A 19,065-nucleotide genomic window follows, 5' to 3' on the forward strand; every position below is an offset into this window, starting at 1 on the left:
AGCATAAAATCGAAATTAGTTAATTTACTTACATAAAGTGAGTATATAGTTGTCGTAGACGACGTTTCGGTGGCAACTGCACCCTTCTTCAGGCCATGAAGTCGGCTATTACATGCATACGTAAAGCTTCGTCATTTAGAAAGGATCATGACCTGAAGAAGGGAGCAGTTGCCACCGAAATGTCGTCTACGACAACTATACTCACTTTACGTAAGTAAATGAACTAATTTCGATTTTATGCTTATATAGTGGCATGATGTGGCCCTATGCAGTGATATATCCACATATACCCAACATCTCCAAAACAAATCCTCCCCCCCCCAATATCCTCAACATGCAGCTAAAGTATATAATAATGACCAATTTATAATCATTTTGGCTCTAAATATACCCTTTCAAACCCCTAAATATGAACTCCCCCCCCCCTCCCCGATGGAAAATTCTGGATAAACCACTAGCCCCCACATGAAGAGACTTTAAAAGTTATGAGAATTTCCTCTGCAGCAGTTGTAACTGTATTATTATTATAATTTAAAAAAAAACAACTATGTGGTACCAGTTAGCTTTTAACTGAGCGGCCAAAACCAATATATTGGTATTTGAAACTATAAGTTGGAATTTACTCACCAATATTGACCAGTACTTTTCCCGAGTTTGGGATTTTATGGGGTTCACAAAAGTATCATACAACACTTTCATGGAGTCTAATTATGGAAATTATGCAAGATTTGAAGTTTAAATTTATTTTACATCAGTATTGTGTAGAATGGATGATTTTGTGATTAACAGCAGCTATTTTAATGTCCCATTGTAATTCTTGAATATTAAAGAAAAAGAATGGTTAAATTTAATTTAATTTAATTTGTTTTATTTTACATCGCTTTTTGTGCCACCTTTGGCTAATTTGCAAAGATGGGTATAGTAATGATATGATGAAATTGATGAATGGACACTCACAAATAACCATGCCCAGGCCGGATTCGAACCCGGGACCCCTGGCATCGTAGTGCGACAAAAGCATAGTAAATTGATGCTTGTAATTGCAGTAGAATACTTGCATATTAATCGACATTTTGATCAATTTTTAATCCTTGTAATTTTTAAGCACTGGTATTGGGTGACAATAATTATCGGTATCAGTTCAGCCCTAAGAAAGTCCATTAGCGGCTGTTACTTGGTTTTATAGCTGCTACTATTTTCCAAGTAGCTCCTCATCTCCCCTCATAATTATGCACCGACACTGGTACTGAGTGTCAGTGGAAAGAGCAGATAGTGGAGAATGTTAGGAGAAGAGGACAAGAGTGAAACACCGTGGAAAGAGAGGAGTGGTGGAAGACAAGAAAAAAAAAGGAGAGGCTCGACTTCTATGCCAACCCAGCCAGAGATAGGAAATGGCAAAGAATAATGATGATGACTGGTACTGAAACTGTTTGCACCATACTCGAAAGTTGTAACCATTTTCTAACTGGTAACGCATATTATACATAAGCATATTTATTTTGTGTGTGTGGGTGCGTGCGTGCATGTATGGGGCTGTGGTGGTGCAGTTAATTTTTTCAAGCCTTGTCCCTGTATAATGTGACTCTGGGGTTCACCCAGCCTCAAATAAATGTATACCTGGGGTCAACTTTGCAGGCAGGCGGGGTTAAAAGTGGGTGGAGCATAGTGCCGGTCACAATATCTCCAAAAATGTCAGAGATTGAGAATGTGTGGTACCCTAGATCCGCATTCCATATGTGCCTTCATGACATGGTGCAATGGGTGTTTCTTTCTTGTATCTTCATCAACCAACACGTCTACTAAACACCAGTTATGTATGCTACCATGGTATCCAGGCTCAACCTACCCACTCGGAAACAAATACCTTATACCCACTCCTTCGATCCCCTTGAAAAGTGAAAGTGCCTTTTTTTTCCAAGGCCTGTTGCAATCTTCTCCCATCATTTGGTTACAGTGCAGTACAATGTTTTGTCCCTCCAGTGAACAGCAGCAACATATAGAAATTTTCATTGTGTGTGGTTAGCATTTACTGTTTCCTTCCAGAATTATCTATCTGCCCTTCTGGCACCTTTCCTTTCTTCTTCATACGTACATTCAGCATAATACAACACGTATTATTTTCAGAGCTTGCCTTCATCTTAACAGTGCACTTTACAAGCGTAGCTGCCGAACTGAGCTGGTGTATTGTTGTTAGAACATGCAGGTGGGTCATTGCAAATGGGGAGGGTAATAAATAAATGACCCATACAAGATGGCCAGAGGAGGAGGTGACCTTAACAGCTTGGATTCTTTTTAAGGGCTCACGAGGTCATAGACACACCAACCACTACCAGGAAAGGTTCAACTCATATTACTAATGTACACAGAACTAAAGTACAAGGTACATTGAATAAATAACCGGAAAAGCAGTATAAAATATCTAAAATACGACTGTGATTGTTATACGTTTGTTATTTTGTGAAGGCATCTGTAAGCTATTCATAGCTGGGGCTGGCACGCCTGCCTCATACACGGGATGCTGGGAAACAGTTATACAGAGTGGCGGCAGCCTTACAGGAGTGCTCCAAGCTGGAGCAGCGAAGTGTCATGAGGTTTTTGTTGAGTGAAGGCATGAAACCGATAGAAATTCATCGCCGCATGACAGTTCAGTACGGTGACAACAGTATGAGTCTATCACAAGTGTACAAGTGGGCTGAGAACTTCAAACAGGGCATAACCAGTGTTGAAGATTCTCTGCATAGCGGTCACTCTCGTCACTGCAGGAAAGGTCATGTTAACTTTGTTTTGGGATCACAAGGGGACAATTCTTGAACATTACATGCCCAGAGGTCATAATGTAAACAGTACCACCTACTCCAACCTTTTCCGCAAAAAAAATTGAAACCAGCCATTCTGCAGAGATGAAGCGGTCTGGTGTCCACTGCTGTGCTTTTGCTCTATGACAATGCGAGACCACACACTGCCAATGTCACATTGTCTACCATCGAGGACCAAAAGTTTGAGTGCTTACTCCACTCTCCACATCTGCCTATCTCGCACCTTCACATTTCCAGACCTTTGGCCCACTGAAAGATGCACTAAGTGGATCGAGGTTCCAGAATGACGACGAAGTCCAGTCAGCGGTGCATGCATCCAAAAGTTTCCTTTCCCTGTGAAATTGTGCCCTTTCTCAAGTGCTGGCATAGGTGCATTGAACTAGGTGGGGACTATGTTGAAACATAGTACTGTAGTTCTTTTGGTGCTTGGTAATAAATATTTGTTACAACATATTTCCAGTTATATATTGAACGAACCTTGTAGTTCTCTCATAACACCAATAACATGCCAATATTAAATAATACCACCAAGTCCCAAATTAAAATATGCAGCACACATAAATTAGCAAACAAAAAAGCATTCTTCATGCTACGAGGGCCACTATTTATATTTTGAGCCTTGGCAACACTGATTGAAGTTAGGCGCGATTTAACGTTTGCACGGAATCGTCTAGCATTATTGACCATAACATACTTCAAATGTTTTGTCAATAGCTTGATTTGTGTTGTTTATGTTGCCTTGGAGATTGCGCGACAACAATAAAATAGAATTAACTCGTGAACATTTTCGACGTGGATTATCAAGACAAGAGTGCATCGATCAACTTACTTCCACATTTGGCGATGAAGCCCCATCCTTTGCCACTGTGAAATGCTTGTGTAACGAATTTAATCGTGGCCGCCATTCGCTCACCGACGAGATTCGCGAAGGTCGTCCAAAATCAGTTGTTGTTCAAGAAAACATTGATGCTGTGCAAAACCTAATACTGCAAGATTGTCATGTGACATAGAGGCAACCATAGGCATTAGTTCCAACAGCATATATAAAATATTACATGATCATTTAGCTGTGAGAAAGGTATGTTCTCGTTGGATCCCACACAATTTGACAAAAACTCAAAAAGACGCTCGCGTCAATTCGTGCAAACAAATGCTCAATAAATACAATCGTGGTGCTTCAAAAGACGTATATAAGATTGTAACAGGTGATGAATCATGGATATATGCATATGAGCCGGAACGTAAACAGCAGTCGACTGTATGGGTGTTTCAAGATGAACCCAATCCAACAAAAGTTGTTCACGCTCGAAGCACATTGAAACAAATGGTCGCCTGTTTTTTTCGGGAAAACTGGTCATGTGGCAACTGTGCCTTTAGAGGAACGTAGAATGGTCAATTCTGAATGGTACACAACATTTTGTTTGCCAGAGGTCTTCGGTCAAATACGGAAAACAAACAAACACCGTCGGATCATTCTTCATCAAGACAATGCCAGCTGTCACACATCTCGTCTAACAACCGACTTTATGAACAGTCAAAAAATCGAATTGATGGGTCATCCGGCGCACAGTCCTGATTTGGCACCCAATGACTTCTTCTTGTTCCCGAATGTCAAGAATAAATTGCGTGGACAACGATTTTCGTCGGCGGAAGACGCGGTTGATGCGTTCAAAAACCATATTATGGAGGTGTCTCAAGAAGATTGGAAAAACTGCTTTGACAAATGGTTCGAACGAATGCAAAAGTGTATTGACCATAAAGGAGAAAACTTCGAAAAACAATAAAGCAGTTTTCAATACCAAATTCCTGTTTTTTCATTGTTAGGCTCAAAATATAAATAGCGACCCTCGTAAAAGGCACCTCATGAAAAATAAAATGTTTACTTTTTATTATTTTTCTTTATTTATCCCTCTAGATTTTCCCTTTCCTTCCTACATCTCAGATTTGATATCTGCTTGCTTACTCTCTCTCTCTCTGTGTTATTATTTTACTACAGTTTCTATCAGTTTTCTCCATTGTATGTCCCTCACTATCGAGTTAATTTTATTTCACTTTCGTTAATTTTCCTTTGTTTCTCTCTCACAAATTTCCATTTGTTAATTTTTGTTACTATTTCTCTCCCTTTCTATGACTATTATAACATTTCTATCTTATGATGATCCACAAATTTGATGACATATTGTTTTCAGAATAGCCTATGTATCCCACTTGAGACAGTTTTTTTTTTTTAACATCCCTACAAATTTTGTTCATCACCTCTATTAAATGCAACCACCATCTAAGTATAATAATTTCATACTTCAAGTCAGTGCCATTATACACTCTGTAAACAAAAATTAGCATCACTGTATTCTTATTACGGATGTTGACAATTTTGAGTTTCGCATGCATGCATCTTTCCTGCACAACTTGAGATCAATTGATTGAAGCATTGGTATGGTATCACTGCGTAGTGTGGTGTTATTCTTTTGTTGATTTAGTGTTTAGAGTGTCCGCTAGAGGGTGTTGCAATCAGTTATTGCTGCAAGGCTTTGTAATGAATTGTCAGGAATCTGTAAACGATTGTTAGTAGTGCAACTTGTGACGTGTTTTATGTTGCAAACTACATGTTCATTATTGACAGTTTGGATACTTTATCATATTTGTGAAGTGTTCTGGTGGTGTGTAGTGTATTTGAGCGTTTTTTCTCGAAAAAAAAAAAATTGGGCAGAAAGTGTGACATTTCACCACGTAAGCAAGGAATGGTTCTTGCTTTGCATATGGATGGTCATTCTCAGAGAAAAATTGGTCGACAACTTCAAATGCATCAATCCACAGTTAGCCGCTGCCTGCAAAAGCAACAAGAACATGGAAAATCATCACTGAGAAGTCACTGTGGCAGAAAGAAAAATACATCACCTCGACTGGATCGTATGATAAAGGACATGGCACTGAAGAACAGAGGAATGAGTTCACGCCAAATTGCACATAAACTTCAAAATGAGGTGGGAGTTAATCTTACTCATGCTACTGAAGTATCCCGACTAAAGAAACAGGGTGTTTCTAAACACGTCCCACGTAAAAAACCCAGACTAACTGACGCACATGCAAAATCTAGACGTGAGTTTGTCACACGTTATGGCGCATGGAATGATACAGATTGGGAACGTGATATTTTCTGATGAAAAACGATTTAAATTGCTGGGGAATGACAGCTCAGTTAAACAGTGGATGCGGAAGGGAGAAGAACTTACAAAATCTTGTATTTTAGAAACTCAAAAGTTTTGTGGCAATGTTATGATTTGGGCACGTTTCTCTGCAAAAGGGATTGGCAGGATGCATATTTGCACAGGGACCGTTAAGGCTGATCAATATCTGGAAATCCTGAATCGGAAAGTTCTACAAACTGCAGGATATCATTTTTCTGGACAGAATTTGGACTACTTTATTTTTCAAGACGATAATGCAACCTGTCACCGTGCTCAGGTGGCGAATAACTGGTTTCACGATATGAATACTGAAAGACTTTGGTGGCTGCCAAACTCTCCAGACATGAATCCTATAGAAAACCTGTGGGCTATGATGTGCAAGAAACTTGGTAATCAGACGTACAGGTCAAAAGAGGAACTTATGGCAGCAATTGTACATGTTTGGAATGAAATTGAGGTCGAATATTGTCAAAATCTCATTCATAGCATGCCTCAAAGGTTGGAAGCACTTAGGAAGGTCAGGGGTGGCCACACTAATTACTAGTCAATGTATTTACTTACTATCATTACAAATTGACATATCATGATGCATTAAAAACCTTTGTTCAATCTCTTTACTTATAAAAATTGTCTTTGTGCAAAAACGTTCCACAAGCTATATTTGCAAAAATTTTGTTATTAGTTCTGTAAAGTGCATTATGTACGTAACTATGACTTAAATAATAAAAATATATTTTATAGATATAGCATTTTATATAATTGTTAGGAAAACAAATCGACAAGTCGAATTAAATTAATAAAACAACTGATAATTCAAGAGCGAAATGCTGACGACCAAAAATAATGAAGTGATGCTATTTTTTTTTTTTTTTACAGTGTATTAGCTATAAAATCGTGGATTGTAGGCATGGGGTTCAGACATTTGTATCTTCTGCCACTTGTGGATGATCTTCACATGAGGAATGATTATTTGATGAAATTGATGAAGGGACATTCACACAGGAACAACCATTTCCACGTTGGGACTCAAGGGTGGAAAGATCGAGTCAAGCATTCAAATAACCCAGCCACTAAAGTGGCAAGGATTAACCTTACGTTCTAAAGTTAGTTTGTTTCCTAGTTTATTGACATCACTTTCGTATCTCGAACACTTAATCATGGCGATGAGATACAAAATAAAAATACAGGAACAACCAAATCCTTCAAAGCAAAGTTTATCAGTCAAAACACTCCATAACATGCTTGGTTTAAATTCTGAATAGATCAGATGCAGTGAAACACATATACGTATAGCCATTTGTAGACATGGAACAGCAGAGAAAATTTCATGGTGCTTTCTTTTCATTCACTAAAAAAATGAACACTACGGCGTTTAAAATGAACATAGCTTGCTTAAAAAAATACAACTTACTTTCACAAACAAATTTATTTACATTATCTCCATCACCCATTTTGATATAAGTATTTTACAGTTATTGAATGTTTATATTTATTTATATTATGGCTTTAAATAAAATACATAGAAAAATATGTGACATAACAAAAACAAATGCAAAACAACTTTAGTATTTCACTAAGAATTTAAACTACAAAAATATTTTCCTTTTCAATCTATAAAAAAATATTAATATGTATAAATTAATACAACAATTCCCCCATTGTTTTGAGGGATTCTAATACTTTGACATGACACTAACCCCTTAACCTTACACAAGAATGTACAACAATGTTTTACATGCAACAATCCTGTGCTTGACCTACAAGTAGTGTGTTCTAAGCATATAGTGATATCACCCAAGTACTCTACAGTGCATTACAGTGATTTTACTACATCTTTCCATGCTAAAATACAGACAACATGCACAATACCAGTTCAGATCAACAAAGAAAAATTCTCATACGCATGCTATAGGTAGAAAGGATCGCTAGATATCCATATATGCATATCTGGATGATATATGGGGAATATTCTAAATATTTGTTTAGATAATTGAAATATCTGGATGATGGATAAATTAGGAAAGGGCAGATCAACTGCAACTCTATCTGATATTTCTATAATTAGCATGTAATTTAGTGCAAAATTTTGCCATTTTATTATTTTGATGAATAGAAAGTTATAATTCACATGCCTTTGCTTCTTGGGATAAATGTCCAAATATACAGTTTTGTTTTCTAATGTGAACACTTGCTTACATACATTAAGGAGCTGAATGAACCATTCATGTTCACAAAGGAATATTTGTAAATTATATTGGATTATTGGAATATCAAATATCCACATTTGCAAAATTTTCATATTGGTCCATCCATAATAAAGACCAAACACATAAACAGATGAAATGGCATCTTTTGCCATGAATAACAGAAGCATTGTGCCTACCTACGAAAATCGCTTTCAATACAACAATCCAGTTTGCTGGCATTACAATCTCGTTATTAAACTGATGCACCATCAAATACAAAACTTGTGGCATTCGTTGAAATCCATTGTTGCACTCCATCCATATCCTAAGTTAAAACAAAACTGTTTGCTTAAAACTACAGTTAATACTTCAGTAGGCATTCTGCAGGTATACATCTGATGGATAATCCTTGGAGGATGTAGGCATCTAATAGAATCTATCCTCTTCTTCATCCTACATAGAAGGTAGACATCTCATTTCTACACCCCTTCACATAGAACTACACAGGTACAGCAGCTAAATTTACACAGGAAGGAAAGGGCGCGAGAAGAAGTAGCTTCCATCACCAATTTTACTGAATCTAACCGCAATCTTCTTCCTCTATACTTGGTATCTTTTATTTAATTATTGCGTTAACTCTTTGCTTGTCACATTCAAAAACTTAATGTGAACCGATTGTAATAGTAGTCCAATTTTGAATGGCACTTTCAGACTCTTTTATTCCGAAAAACTGTTGTTTTCCTTAACATATGGAGAGCAGCTTTGGGAACAAGCACCAGATTCAATGTTCATGCTAAATACTGTGGAACGTTAATTTTATCTTTTCAGGGGACCAAAGTGAAATGCAGAAAAATGGGAAAATTTTATAGCATTTTGCTCTATGAGGACCATAAAGATAGAATATGCACCGTGTAACAAAAATAATCATCTGATTTCAAAAGACTATATTTAGGGAACAAATGAACATAGAACCTTTCAGCAAGTTTTAAAATACATGTTGGAATATAAAGATTTACTTAGGATAGGTTTTACTTTGAGCACCACTGCACTGGCACCTGGATGTTCGTTCATTTCTTAACAATTAGCTTCCTCAATGATGGATTGGCCATAGGGGGCCTACCGATTTGGCTTTACACCATTGCCAACTGAGGTCACCAGATATTACTGTCTGTGATCTTTTCTTGTAGGGGTTTGTGAAAGACTCCATGTATGTGGCCCCTTCCAAGAACTGTGGACGAGCTGCGAAACCACATAATAATAGCAGTGACTGCAGTAGCACCAGACATGCTCGCTCAAGTATGCATGGATTTATGCTGTGCATCCTGAGGTGGGCATATTGAGCATTTGTAAAAATTGTGTAAGTAAAACTTTACATTCCATTTATTTTACAACTTACTGCAAGGTTCTATGTTCATTGGTTTCCTAAATATAGCCTTTTGAAATCGAATGATTCTTTTTGATACACCCTCTATAATGCAGAAAAATATAAAACCAGGAAACGTAAAATCAGGGTTCCATGGTATATACTTTTATTTTTTAAAAAGTTTAAAAAATATGTGTTTATGCATTGCTCATGCAGTTGTTTGAAGCTGAATACCACTCACATGGATTCAATAACCTATGCCAACCAACACTTTTTCAGAGTCCAGGGATTTCACTGGGTCTGCAAAAGTGCCTCGTGACAAGATTGCAGACTTCAAATATCCTGTATATTGTGCAAAGTGCATAAATTTTTATTTTGGTAACAGCATTGTGGGTAAAAAATTTATTTTTTTATTATTTATGTGAAATTATGAATATTTCGAAGCAAAACTCAAGTAGACTGACATGGTTTAGTTACAATCAGAAACTGTATTTTAAAATATATAAATATTATGAAGCCCTTTAAATCGTTTCAATTTCCAAATATCGAGATTGGCATCGATGGAAATCGATAAGAATATCGGCATTAGTATCAGTATTGGGTCAGAGTTGTACTGTCTCAGCCCTAATTTTTTTCCATACTTCTAACAGTTAATAAAAAAAACCACAGAAACAAAACAATAACATGGAATATGTGATGGATACGTCATCTGGGGTCAGGTTTGTGGTAGAACAACTGTTCTACCATATCAATACAATATAACACAAAGCTGAAAACCAGTTCAATGATAAGAATCAACTAAGGTAGTGAAAGGTCTAGTAATACTGGTCGATGTCAGAGGGATTTACATGGAAGACCTAGTAATGGCTTCTGAAAACCTAGAAACAGTGCTATCCTAGCAATTCTTTAGTCTAATAACTTGTGATAACTCCGACTAAGGGTTGAAAACTTGGAACTAATTTTGATTTCTATTTTATTGTACTGTTTATTGCATTGTAAGCATTATGTTGTGAGCATGTGGTGTGAAACATTTTCCATATCTCAAATAATATGTTTATCCTCGTCCACAACCAATGTATAATGGAAAATGTTGCCTTGCATGGTTCAGCCTCAAATGGAGCCATCCATGTTGTCCCTGAGCAGAGCTTTGTGTGACACCAATCCAACATTCCGAGTTACGGCCCCAGCACCTCCAGTGTGTCCATGTGCGCTTCCTACAAAGTGTGCAAGGTTACTGATGCGTTACATGTTAACCAAACACCACAGCTACAACTACTGATGGAGACATACTGGAAGAATATCTTCAGAGCAGACGAGATGAAAATAACAAAGAGTCCAAATGCACACTAAGCCAAACACTAATTTCAGAAAGTGCTGTGACAGGGAACATAAGGCCTCTAGTGAGGTCAGAACAGAAATACATGGAAGGTCTTTGTGAAGCTATTTTCTCTCAAAGAAGCACAAGCTTATGAAGTATGCTGAAAAAAAGCCCAATGCACCACACACACACATTACGAAATATATAGATGTAAAAAACAATTCGGAGAAATACAAATGAGAAAATAAAGTTACACGACGCCACCATAAGAAAGATTACAGAAGATAAAATTATAAAAAATTATCCTTAAAAACATTTAAATAATATAAGTAATTCATACAGGCCCAGGCCTAGAACAGTAAGTTTCAGAACAGAAAAATTTTCGATAATAGAAAAAAAGAAAGAAAAAGAGCAAAGAAGTGTTTATAGCTAATTAACTGAACAAAATGCCTTCAAAGTGACAAAACTATGACATGTTCGTAGCTCATTTTGTTGCTGCCTTCTTGCCAGCCAATCTAACATTATCTCCAGCAGAGATCTAATTTTTTGTAGCAATTTATTGTTTTCTATTTTATTCATGTTAGGGGAAATAAAAAACATGGTTGATATTAAGAAGACATAAGTGAGTTACTAAATTATTTCCACGAAACTTACGTGTAAATGTTCTATAAATTTCGGTGGCCTCTGCCACCATCCAGCCTCCAAAATTAATAGAACATTTACAAGTAAGTTTCGCGGAAATAATTTAGTAACTCACTCACGTCTTCTTATTCTATTTTATGTATAATATATATATATATATATATATATATATATTATTTTATGTATAATGCCTATATTTATGGCCGAGAATACTGATGGAATTTTGAGTTCAAAACAGAAAAGAAACTAATCACTTGTAATAACTTTTTTATAATAGGTAGTTGCAAAAAAAAAAGATAGAGAAGTTATCCAGAATTTCCCATCAAAAGGGGGTGTGATATTGTTAGAGGTACAATTAATATCAAAATAGCCATACAGTGGACTACATAGAGATCAGAAACCACAAGCTTCTGATACACAAAATGCCACTCCTTTCAGATGTTCCTAATGATGTAGCAAATATATTCAATGTTGCTCATAAACATTCTGTATCTCCTACTCCAAAATTGTTGATTTTTCCAGAAAGAGTAAATTTCCTGGACTTTTCCAGAAAAAGTAAATTCCAGGATTCCAGACTGTTTCATATTAGGGAATAAGATTATTTATTGTAAATTCCTTTCATTCGGGCCACATTCAAAACATATTCTGTATTTCAAACATGTTGCATTAAATATTAGGTATTTCATTTCAAAATATCACTTCTTAAAATGTAACCCTTTGTTCATTATCAGTATATGTGGAATTATTACACTCCATTTTCATTACGGGTGCCAAACAAGATCTAACAGAGGACTTGGGCTCAGGGGGCAAAAATATATAAATATCAGTAACAAAAATAAATAAAAAAAATAAAAATCTTGTTCGTCAGTGCAATTTGCCTATAGACTTAGACAACTGAATAGAAGGCAAACATACAGTACACAAGACAGAAGGAACAAATCAATCATGCAAATGAAGACTTACCTGAAGCAGCGTCTGAGCTGATGGAGAGGTTGGAGTGAGTTTGGTACTTGGCCTCTGAAAAAGCAACAGGAAGACTAATGTAAAACTTCAAGTGAAGATGTGTACACCAGCAAATCAAACTACCGCAAAGAAACTTTCAGTGTTCATTTTTTCTAAGGCTTTACTTAAATGCGGAAACATGTAACATCTGAGAGAAAATTGTAACATTTTCTGAACTGGAATCTGCAGAATTAGGTGCTAAACAAGGGTTCCATTGTGTTATTTTAAGCTCTTCTTATTTGTATTTATGAATGGTTCCAAAACTTTTAGAGGCTACTACTACTCTAATAAGAAATGCTAAAATTAGAATGAATGTATCTCTCCTTCACATACCTCTTCTCCCCCAATTGACAAATTGTGATATACGTAAACTAGGGATGGGACGATATGAAATTTTGGCCGATACCGATAAAGTACCGATATAAAATTTACCGATACCGATAACCGATATTCTACCGATCCGATATAAAATTAGAAATGGTCCTAGAAGTACCTGAAAGGTTCATTGACCTCCTTAAAAAATGTGTGTTTCAAAGTGACTGCAGTGCAAGAGAAATTGCATATTTAGACATTTACTATTTTAAAAAGTAGGGCATGGAGATTATCCATAAAAATTACACCAAAATGGCAGAATTTTGCACTAAACTATCAGATATTTATCGATATATCGGATCGGTAAAATAATCGGTAATTTTACCGATACACCGATATGCCTATATCGGCCGATACCGATAGAGTACCGATTAATCGGTCCCATCCCTAACGTAAACATTTACCTCAAAACGTGAACATCCATGTGATATTTGGGGTATATTAAATGTCCACACTCCCAAATATCTTGGATCCCATGTACTTGGATTTTTGGTAATTTTGAGAATTTAGAAATATAATTAACACCAGAGCACACAGTGAAACCAGACAAACAGTGGAGCAAATATTCTACTGTGGATACAGTTGTCTTGTGTGGAAAATATTGAAAATAGTTCAATAATATTGCAAACAGTAAAATGTTTTGAAGTTTTCCAGTATTTGGAATTCGAGCTAGGGGATTGTGGACCTGTATCATTTATACAGGGTGATTATAAAGTCTCTATACATTTTAGTGATATTGTGACACAATACATTTCTTTTGCAGGTTATGTGACGAAATGCTAACAGTAGAAGATAGAACAGCCATTGTTTGTGCTCTTCTGCATGGAATGGCATATGAACAGGTGCAGGTGGAGTTCAGCTGGCAATTTCAGAACACCAGGCCCCACCAGGCTGGCTATCAAGAAATAGTCAACAAATTCAAGCGAACTGGCAGTGTTGTGGATGAAGAATGTCCTGCTAGGCTAGCCATAAAAACACACATTGTGCAAAGTGTACAGGATGCAATCAAACGTACCCCACCACATCGACCAGGAGACTCAGTATCCATAATCTCATTAACTACCAACTGTGGCTCATAGCACGGTTGATTAGGGAACACCAAGCTCCCTACTGTGTACCAACAGGATGAGGCACCACCCCATTTTGCCATCATCCTTCAGGATCACCTAAGCGAAGCTTTCCCTGGTAGATGGATTGGCCATGGCTCGCAAAGGGAAGTACCCCCTTCCTCCCACAGCCTGGCCCCTTACACTTTTTCATCTAGGGGTTTATCATGTCTAAGGTGTACGAGGTGAAGATCCACAGCATTGCCCAGTTGAAACAACAAATTAAGGCCACGGTTGCTAAGATTATATCAGCTGTATGTTGGAGGAAGTGTTTCGGGCTGTGGTGGATCGCTGTCATCTGTGCCTAGACTTGAGGGGTAGTCACATTGAGTTACACTGACTTTGTGTCCTACTGTGATATGTTTCAGTACATATTGTATTTTGTGCAATAAATCCTGTTCATGCAGAAATGTATCGTGAGTTTATAATGACCCTGTTAACTTGCATTTGTTGTAGCTAATCTTATGGGAATAACTCACATAGTAGACCATGTATTAAATTAATACTGATGTAACTTAAGTGCTACAAATAGTAATGCTTTTCGAAAATTATCAGAATTTTAGTCCATGCAGATGAAATTGTGTGATCAGCAACATGCTTATCATAGAGTGACAGAGAAAAATAGTGGAAGATTTTGCTTTATTTTGGTAACTTCGTGGGTACTTTTATATGCATTTAGATTAACAAGGATAAAGTTCATTAGCTGTTCCTTTGTAAAGGATACTAGTAGATAGAGATGATGAGAGAACCTCTTTCATATCACATACTAACCAATAATACAGGGTGTCCACCAAGAAACTGAAAGGAAGCCTATTATTTTTATATTTCAGGTTATACATCTATGGTTCACGATGGAACAGAAGCTGAGAATCACAAATTTCATGTGGAAATGTTGCAGCTTATCAGAACCATAGTTAATCATTTTCTAAAATGATGCATGATCTGTGCATGGAGTTTTCTGGCCTCTTTAGACCAAAGCCGACTACTACTACTTTTTCCAGTAGCTCCCCAATTGTGGTCACGATGCTGGGTCAACACCACAATTTCGGAGCTCCCGCCAGAGATGGAACGTGAGACCAGTTGCACCACAGGTGAGAGTTTTAACCGTTTGGCTACACAGAAGCTCCATCTGACAGAATTGTCATGTCAACAAAAATCCAACAGTTTATCCAAAAACCACCCTTTAGGATTATCAAGAGTGGTGTGATCAGTTTATGGCAACTGGTCGTGTCTCGAAAGGACATTGAAGTGGAAATCCTCGCATCTCTGAAGAGACAGTAGAAAAAGGGCCGAGGTCATTCTGCCACCAACATTACTACTATTAACATCCTTTACATGTCAATTGAATGCCTAAAGGGATAACTAGTAAATTAAAATTAATATAATTCTATATTCCATTCGCATGTTGTAAGCTTAAGCATTCTAAAATTAATTGTGACAGAAATAGAAAATGTATATGCATACAAAAATGATAACCAAATAAAGAGAAATTACACTTAGAAGCAAATAAATATTATAAACAAAAGAATAACCAACCAAAAGGTAAAGTAAAGGGAAACCAAAGTTAATATACAATCATGCAAAACAGAAAAAAATATATATATACACAAGAAGTATATGTTATTAAGTCTCCAAATCCAATAGAAATTCAAGAACAGGAAACCTTCACCAGTGATTGGTTTCTCTCAAAAGTGAAGTTATCAATTTGAAGTGCATTGCTTTTATGGTGTATTCAGTTTTGCAGTAAAAGTGTATTTTACACAGATCTACCATTAGTGCACATTGATGATTCTATAGCCAGTCTCAGACGACATTTAATTGGATCCTGAATTCACCTTCCTTACTTGTGTTTGACTTGTGTATTAACATAACAGTTGTCTTCTTTCAAGTAACTTCCTTTCAAAAACATCTAGAATTTCTGAAAAACCACCAGTCACAAAGGAAGGACCTGTAGTTCCCCTATTCCATAAATATGGTGCCATGACAGAATATATATGCCTTTTATAATGTTTTTGACATCAGTCAAGTTGCAGTGTAGGTCATACATTTCTAATATCCATAAAAATGATGCTTTTTCTTTAAAACTACAAATCACAAAACCAAATAATACAGCTTTTAACGCAAATCACAGAATAAGTAACCTGTGGCCAGAGATGTCCATAAATGAAACGCATTTGTCTTCAATCGTCACAAACTTTGTGAAGTTTACTTTAAATAATAAATATAACAACATTTTCTGCTTTTTATTGTACTTTTGGCTATATTTTTAACACAAAAGGTACTTCAACTTTGAAACATTTAAAACATTGTGTAAAAAACTGAATAGTATTCATTAGGTAAGTTGAGTTTTATGTACACTTTATGCACAGTAAGGCTAATCGGGACTGGACCTACAGTTTAAAGTGGGATCCGAACCACTATGTGCCTCTGCCGGGTACCGAACCCGGAACACCTTGATTACAAGGCGATGACTCTACCACTGCGCCATCGGGGAGAACCTATTTATTAGGTAAGTAAGGACATGGATCCTATGTTTAACTGGTCATAGGTGTTTTAGTATTGATTTTGATTTTTTGTATTATAATAATTGAATTAATAATATAATAAGAAGAAATGAATAAAACTTAGTGTTTATTCAGTTTCAGTTTCAAGTCTGTTACTAACTTACATTTATCCAATCTATGTGTTGAGAGAAGGCATTTTTTAGTATTGCAAATGTTTCACAGAGATCTACAGATGTTTGACTTCACTGATCTACATACAACTTCAACTAATTAGTTTATGCTGAAGAACAAATACATTAATGTTACATCTAATTACAAAAAGAGAAAATCCCTAACTCTGTTGTAATTCTGTGCATAGAATGGAAATTTATGCTGTACATACCTAAACTGGTATGAACTAAATGCCACATTTACAAAAATTTGTGGGGAATAATTTTCTCTTTTGCTTGTGGTAAACTCTCTTCAAAACTTATCAAAGTTTGTACAGCTTAATTCTGAGCTGTTCATGACCAAACTGCAGGACTCTTTACGGGGGAGGTGTCTGCAGAAACAGAAACACTCAGCCACCACAGTTGCCACATCTTACTGAACCATCCACTGACAAGTTCACCATGTCTTAAAAGGACAAGACACTGTCCCCACTGAAGCACTATTAAATCAAAATATTTGGGACAACCATTAAAAGTAAATAAAATAATACGTAATTCCAGGTTAGAAAATGATATGACACTTTTCCACTTAAAAAAAAAAAAACTAATCATAGAGTACAAAAACATTACAATCAAGAACACTATTACGTGTGTTTTCAAGCATACTTCACCAAAGGAGAAAACTTTCTGAAAATGTATAAATAAAATTTGGAACAGAAAATATCTGTCTCAAATGTTCTTGATGTAAATTATATGTTGCCATAATGTAGGACATGTCCAGGAAAAAAGAGTTCATCTTGCGACCATAGTCATTGATCATAGTTGTGATACTTTGTTATTTATGGACTTGAGCTACTTGCTGAAATAGAATGTGTAGAAGTTAATGCAAATGCTCTTTTATTACGTACTTTGATATTGTGCTTGTTTACATATTGTAGCAGGTTACATTCAAGGAAGATATTCGCTGAATGTATAAGAATATTGACACAATCATAATAAAAACAAACAGGTTACCACAGATGATACAGATACAACAGCAGTAGCATCAAAGTGATGTCACACCCAACGTACAGAGTGCAGTATAGAGTTACCGGGGGGATACATATTCTAAATTTGTCTTTGAGTTAAGACTGATTTTAAAAATCAGGTGAACACAATACCCTGTAAAGAGGATGGAAAATTGTTTGGAAGTTTCAGGACAAATTAATGGTAGTCTGAGACGGCTGTTAAAATAACATTTCTGCTCTTTTCAAACCAGACCATCTTACTGGTGAGATGTGCAACCTCCCCTCACGTTCCTTTTGGCTGGTTGGATTTTTGCCAGCAGAGCAAAAAGCCAACCTACCTGTCCTAGCGACGTAACACCTAGCCTTACCCTGGCCCCCCTCGCAGCCGAGGAAGTGCTGGACACGGAGGCAAGGGACTCCTTCGACCCCTGATGCTTCATCCCGCTGGCTGCACTCACGGACCCTCGGTGAACCACGCATGCGGACGACCTCCTGCTGCCAGGGGACTTGCTCACCTTGTGAATGGGGGCGAACAGGCCATACTTTGGTCTGCACTCAAAATACCTGGAGGTGGAAAAAACAATGCATCAGTCACAAGAATATGTGGGGCTTACGAGCAAGAGATGTGATTAGACATGTTAACTGACATCCTCTATCCTATAAACAGCAGATGAGGCACATACATCCCGACACATTTAAACCTTTCTTGCTTTCTCCAAAACAATTTTCGACATTTCATTTCTGATAAGTGTACATTACATATGAAGGTATGATATACATGAAATATTGTATCTTTTGGATTTTAAAGCTTGGGGCTTTCAAATCTTCATGTACAAAAAAAAAAAAAAATGGATCAGAGCAGGAAAGCTATTTGTTGTAGAGAGCTCAAGTTTGTTTTGTTTGGTGCTGGTGTTGGGGCTTTACCAGAAAGTAGAGTTTAACATCCCACACATCAATAGGTGGTTAGAAAGGGGGGGAAAAAGGATTGTTTGATTGATTTGGTGTTTTAAGTCCACTTTATGCACAGTAAGGCTAATCGGGACTGGACCTACAGTTCAAAGTGGGATCCGAACCACTATGTGCCTCCACCGGGTATCAAACCTGGGACCCCTTCATTACAAGATGACAACACTACCACTGCACCATCAGGGAGGCCCCCGGGGGAAAAAAGGAGTTTACAAAGTGTATAGAAAAATACTATTATTTAAAGCTATTGTGTGTCTACAATTGTGCAAGTTGTAGTTTTCAATTGCATCATGGTTCAGGATAAAAAAAATGTATTATGCAACACCAAATACCAGTGTTGCCACATATTTCCAAACATCAGTTCTAGCAATAGGGTTATGTAAGCTAGGTACTGAAATGTAAATACCACACAGGACCATGCTTTGATAATGTATTACTTTTGTGAC

At 36.7% G+C, this 19,065-nt stretch overlaps 1 protein-coding gene across 9 annotated transcripts in view; it reads right to left on the reverse strand.

Annotated features, from left to right (window-relative positions):
• The window catches only part of LOC145988548 (uncharacterized), a 133,440-nt gene that overhangs the window by 40,637 nt on the left and 73,738 nt on the right, over positions 1 to 19,065 (reverse strand). For 8 of the 9 annotated variants that reach the window (XM_083123478.1, XM_083123477.1, XM_083123474.1 and 5 more), the window contains 2 exons: positions 17,992 to 18,217; positions 12,477 to 12,530 (listed from right to left, as the gene is read on the reverse strand). In XM_083123478.1, coding sequence (XP_082979604.1) covers positions 12,477 to 12,530; positions 17,992 to 18,217 — 280 coding nt within the window. The remainder of the gene's footprint in view (positions 1 to 12,476; positions 12,531 to 17,991; positions 18,218 to 19,065) is intronic. The other variant, XM_083123473.1, reaches the window with a different exon arrangement.

Source organism: Lepisma saccharinum, chromosome 6 (genome assembly GCF_977018435.1).
Source record: "Lepisma saccharinum chromosome 6, izLepSacc3.1, whole genome shotgun sequence".
In the NCBI taxonomy this organism is placed as follows: domain Eukaryota; kingdom Metazoa; phylum Arthropoda; class Insecta; order Zygentoma; family Lepismatidae; genus Lepisma; species Lepisma saccharinum.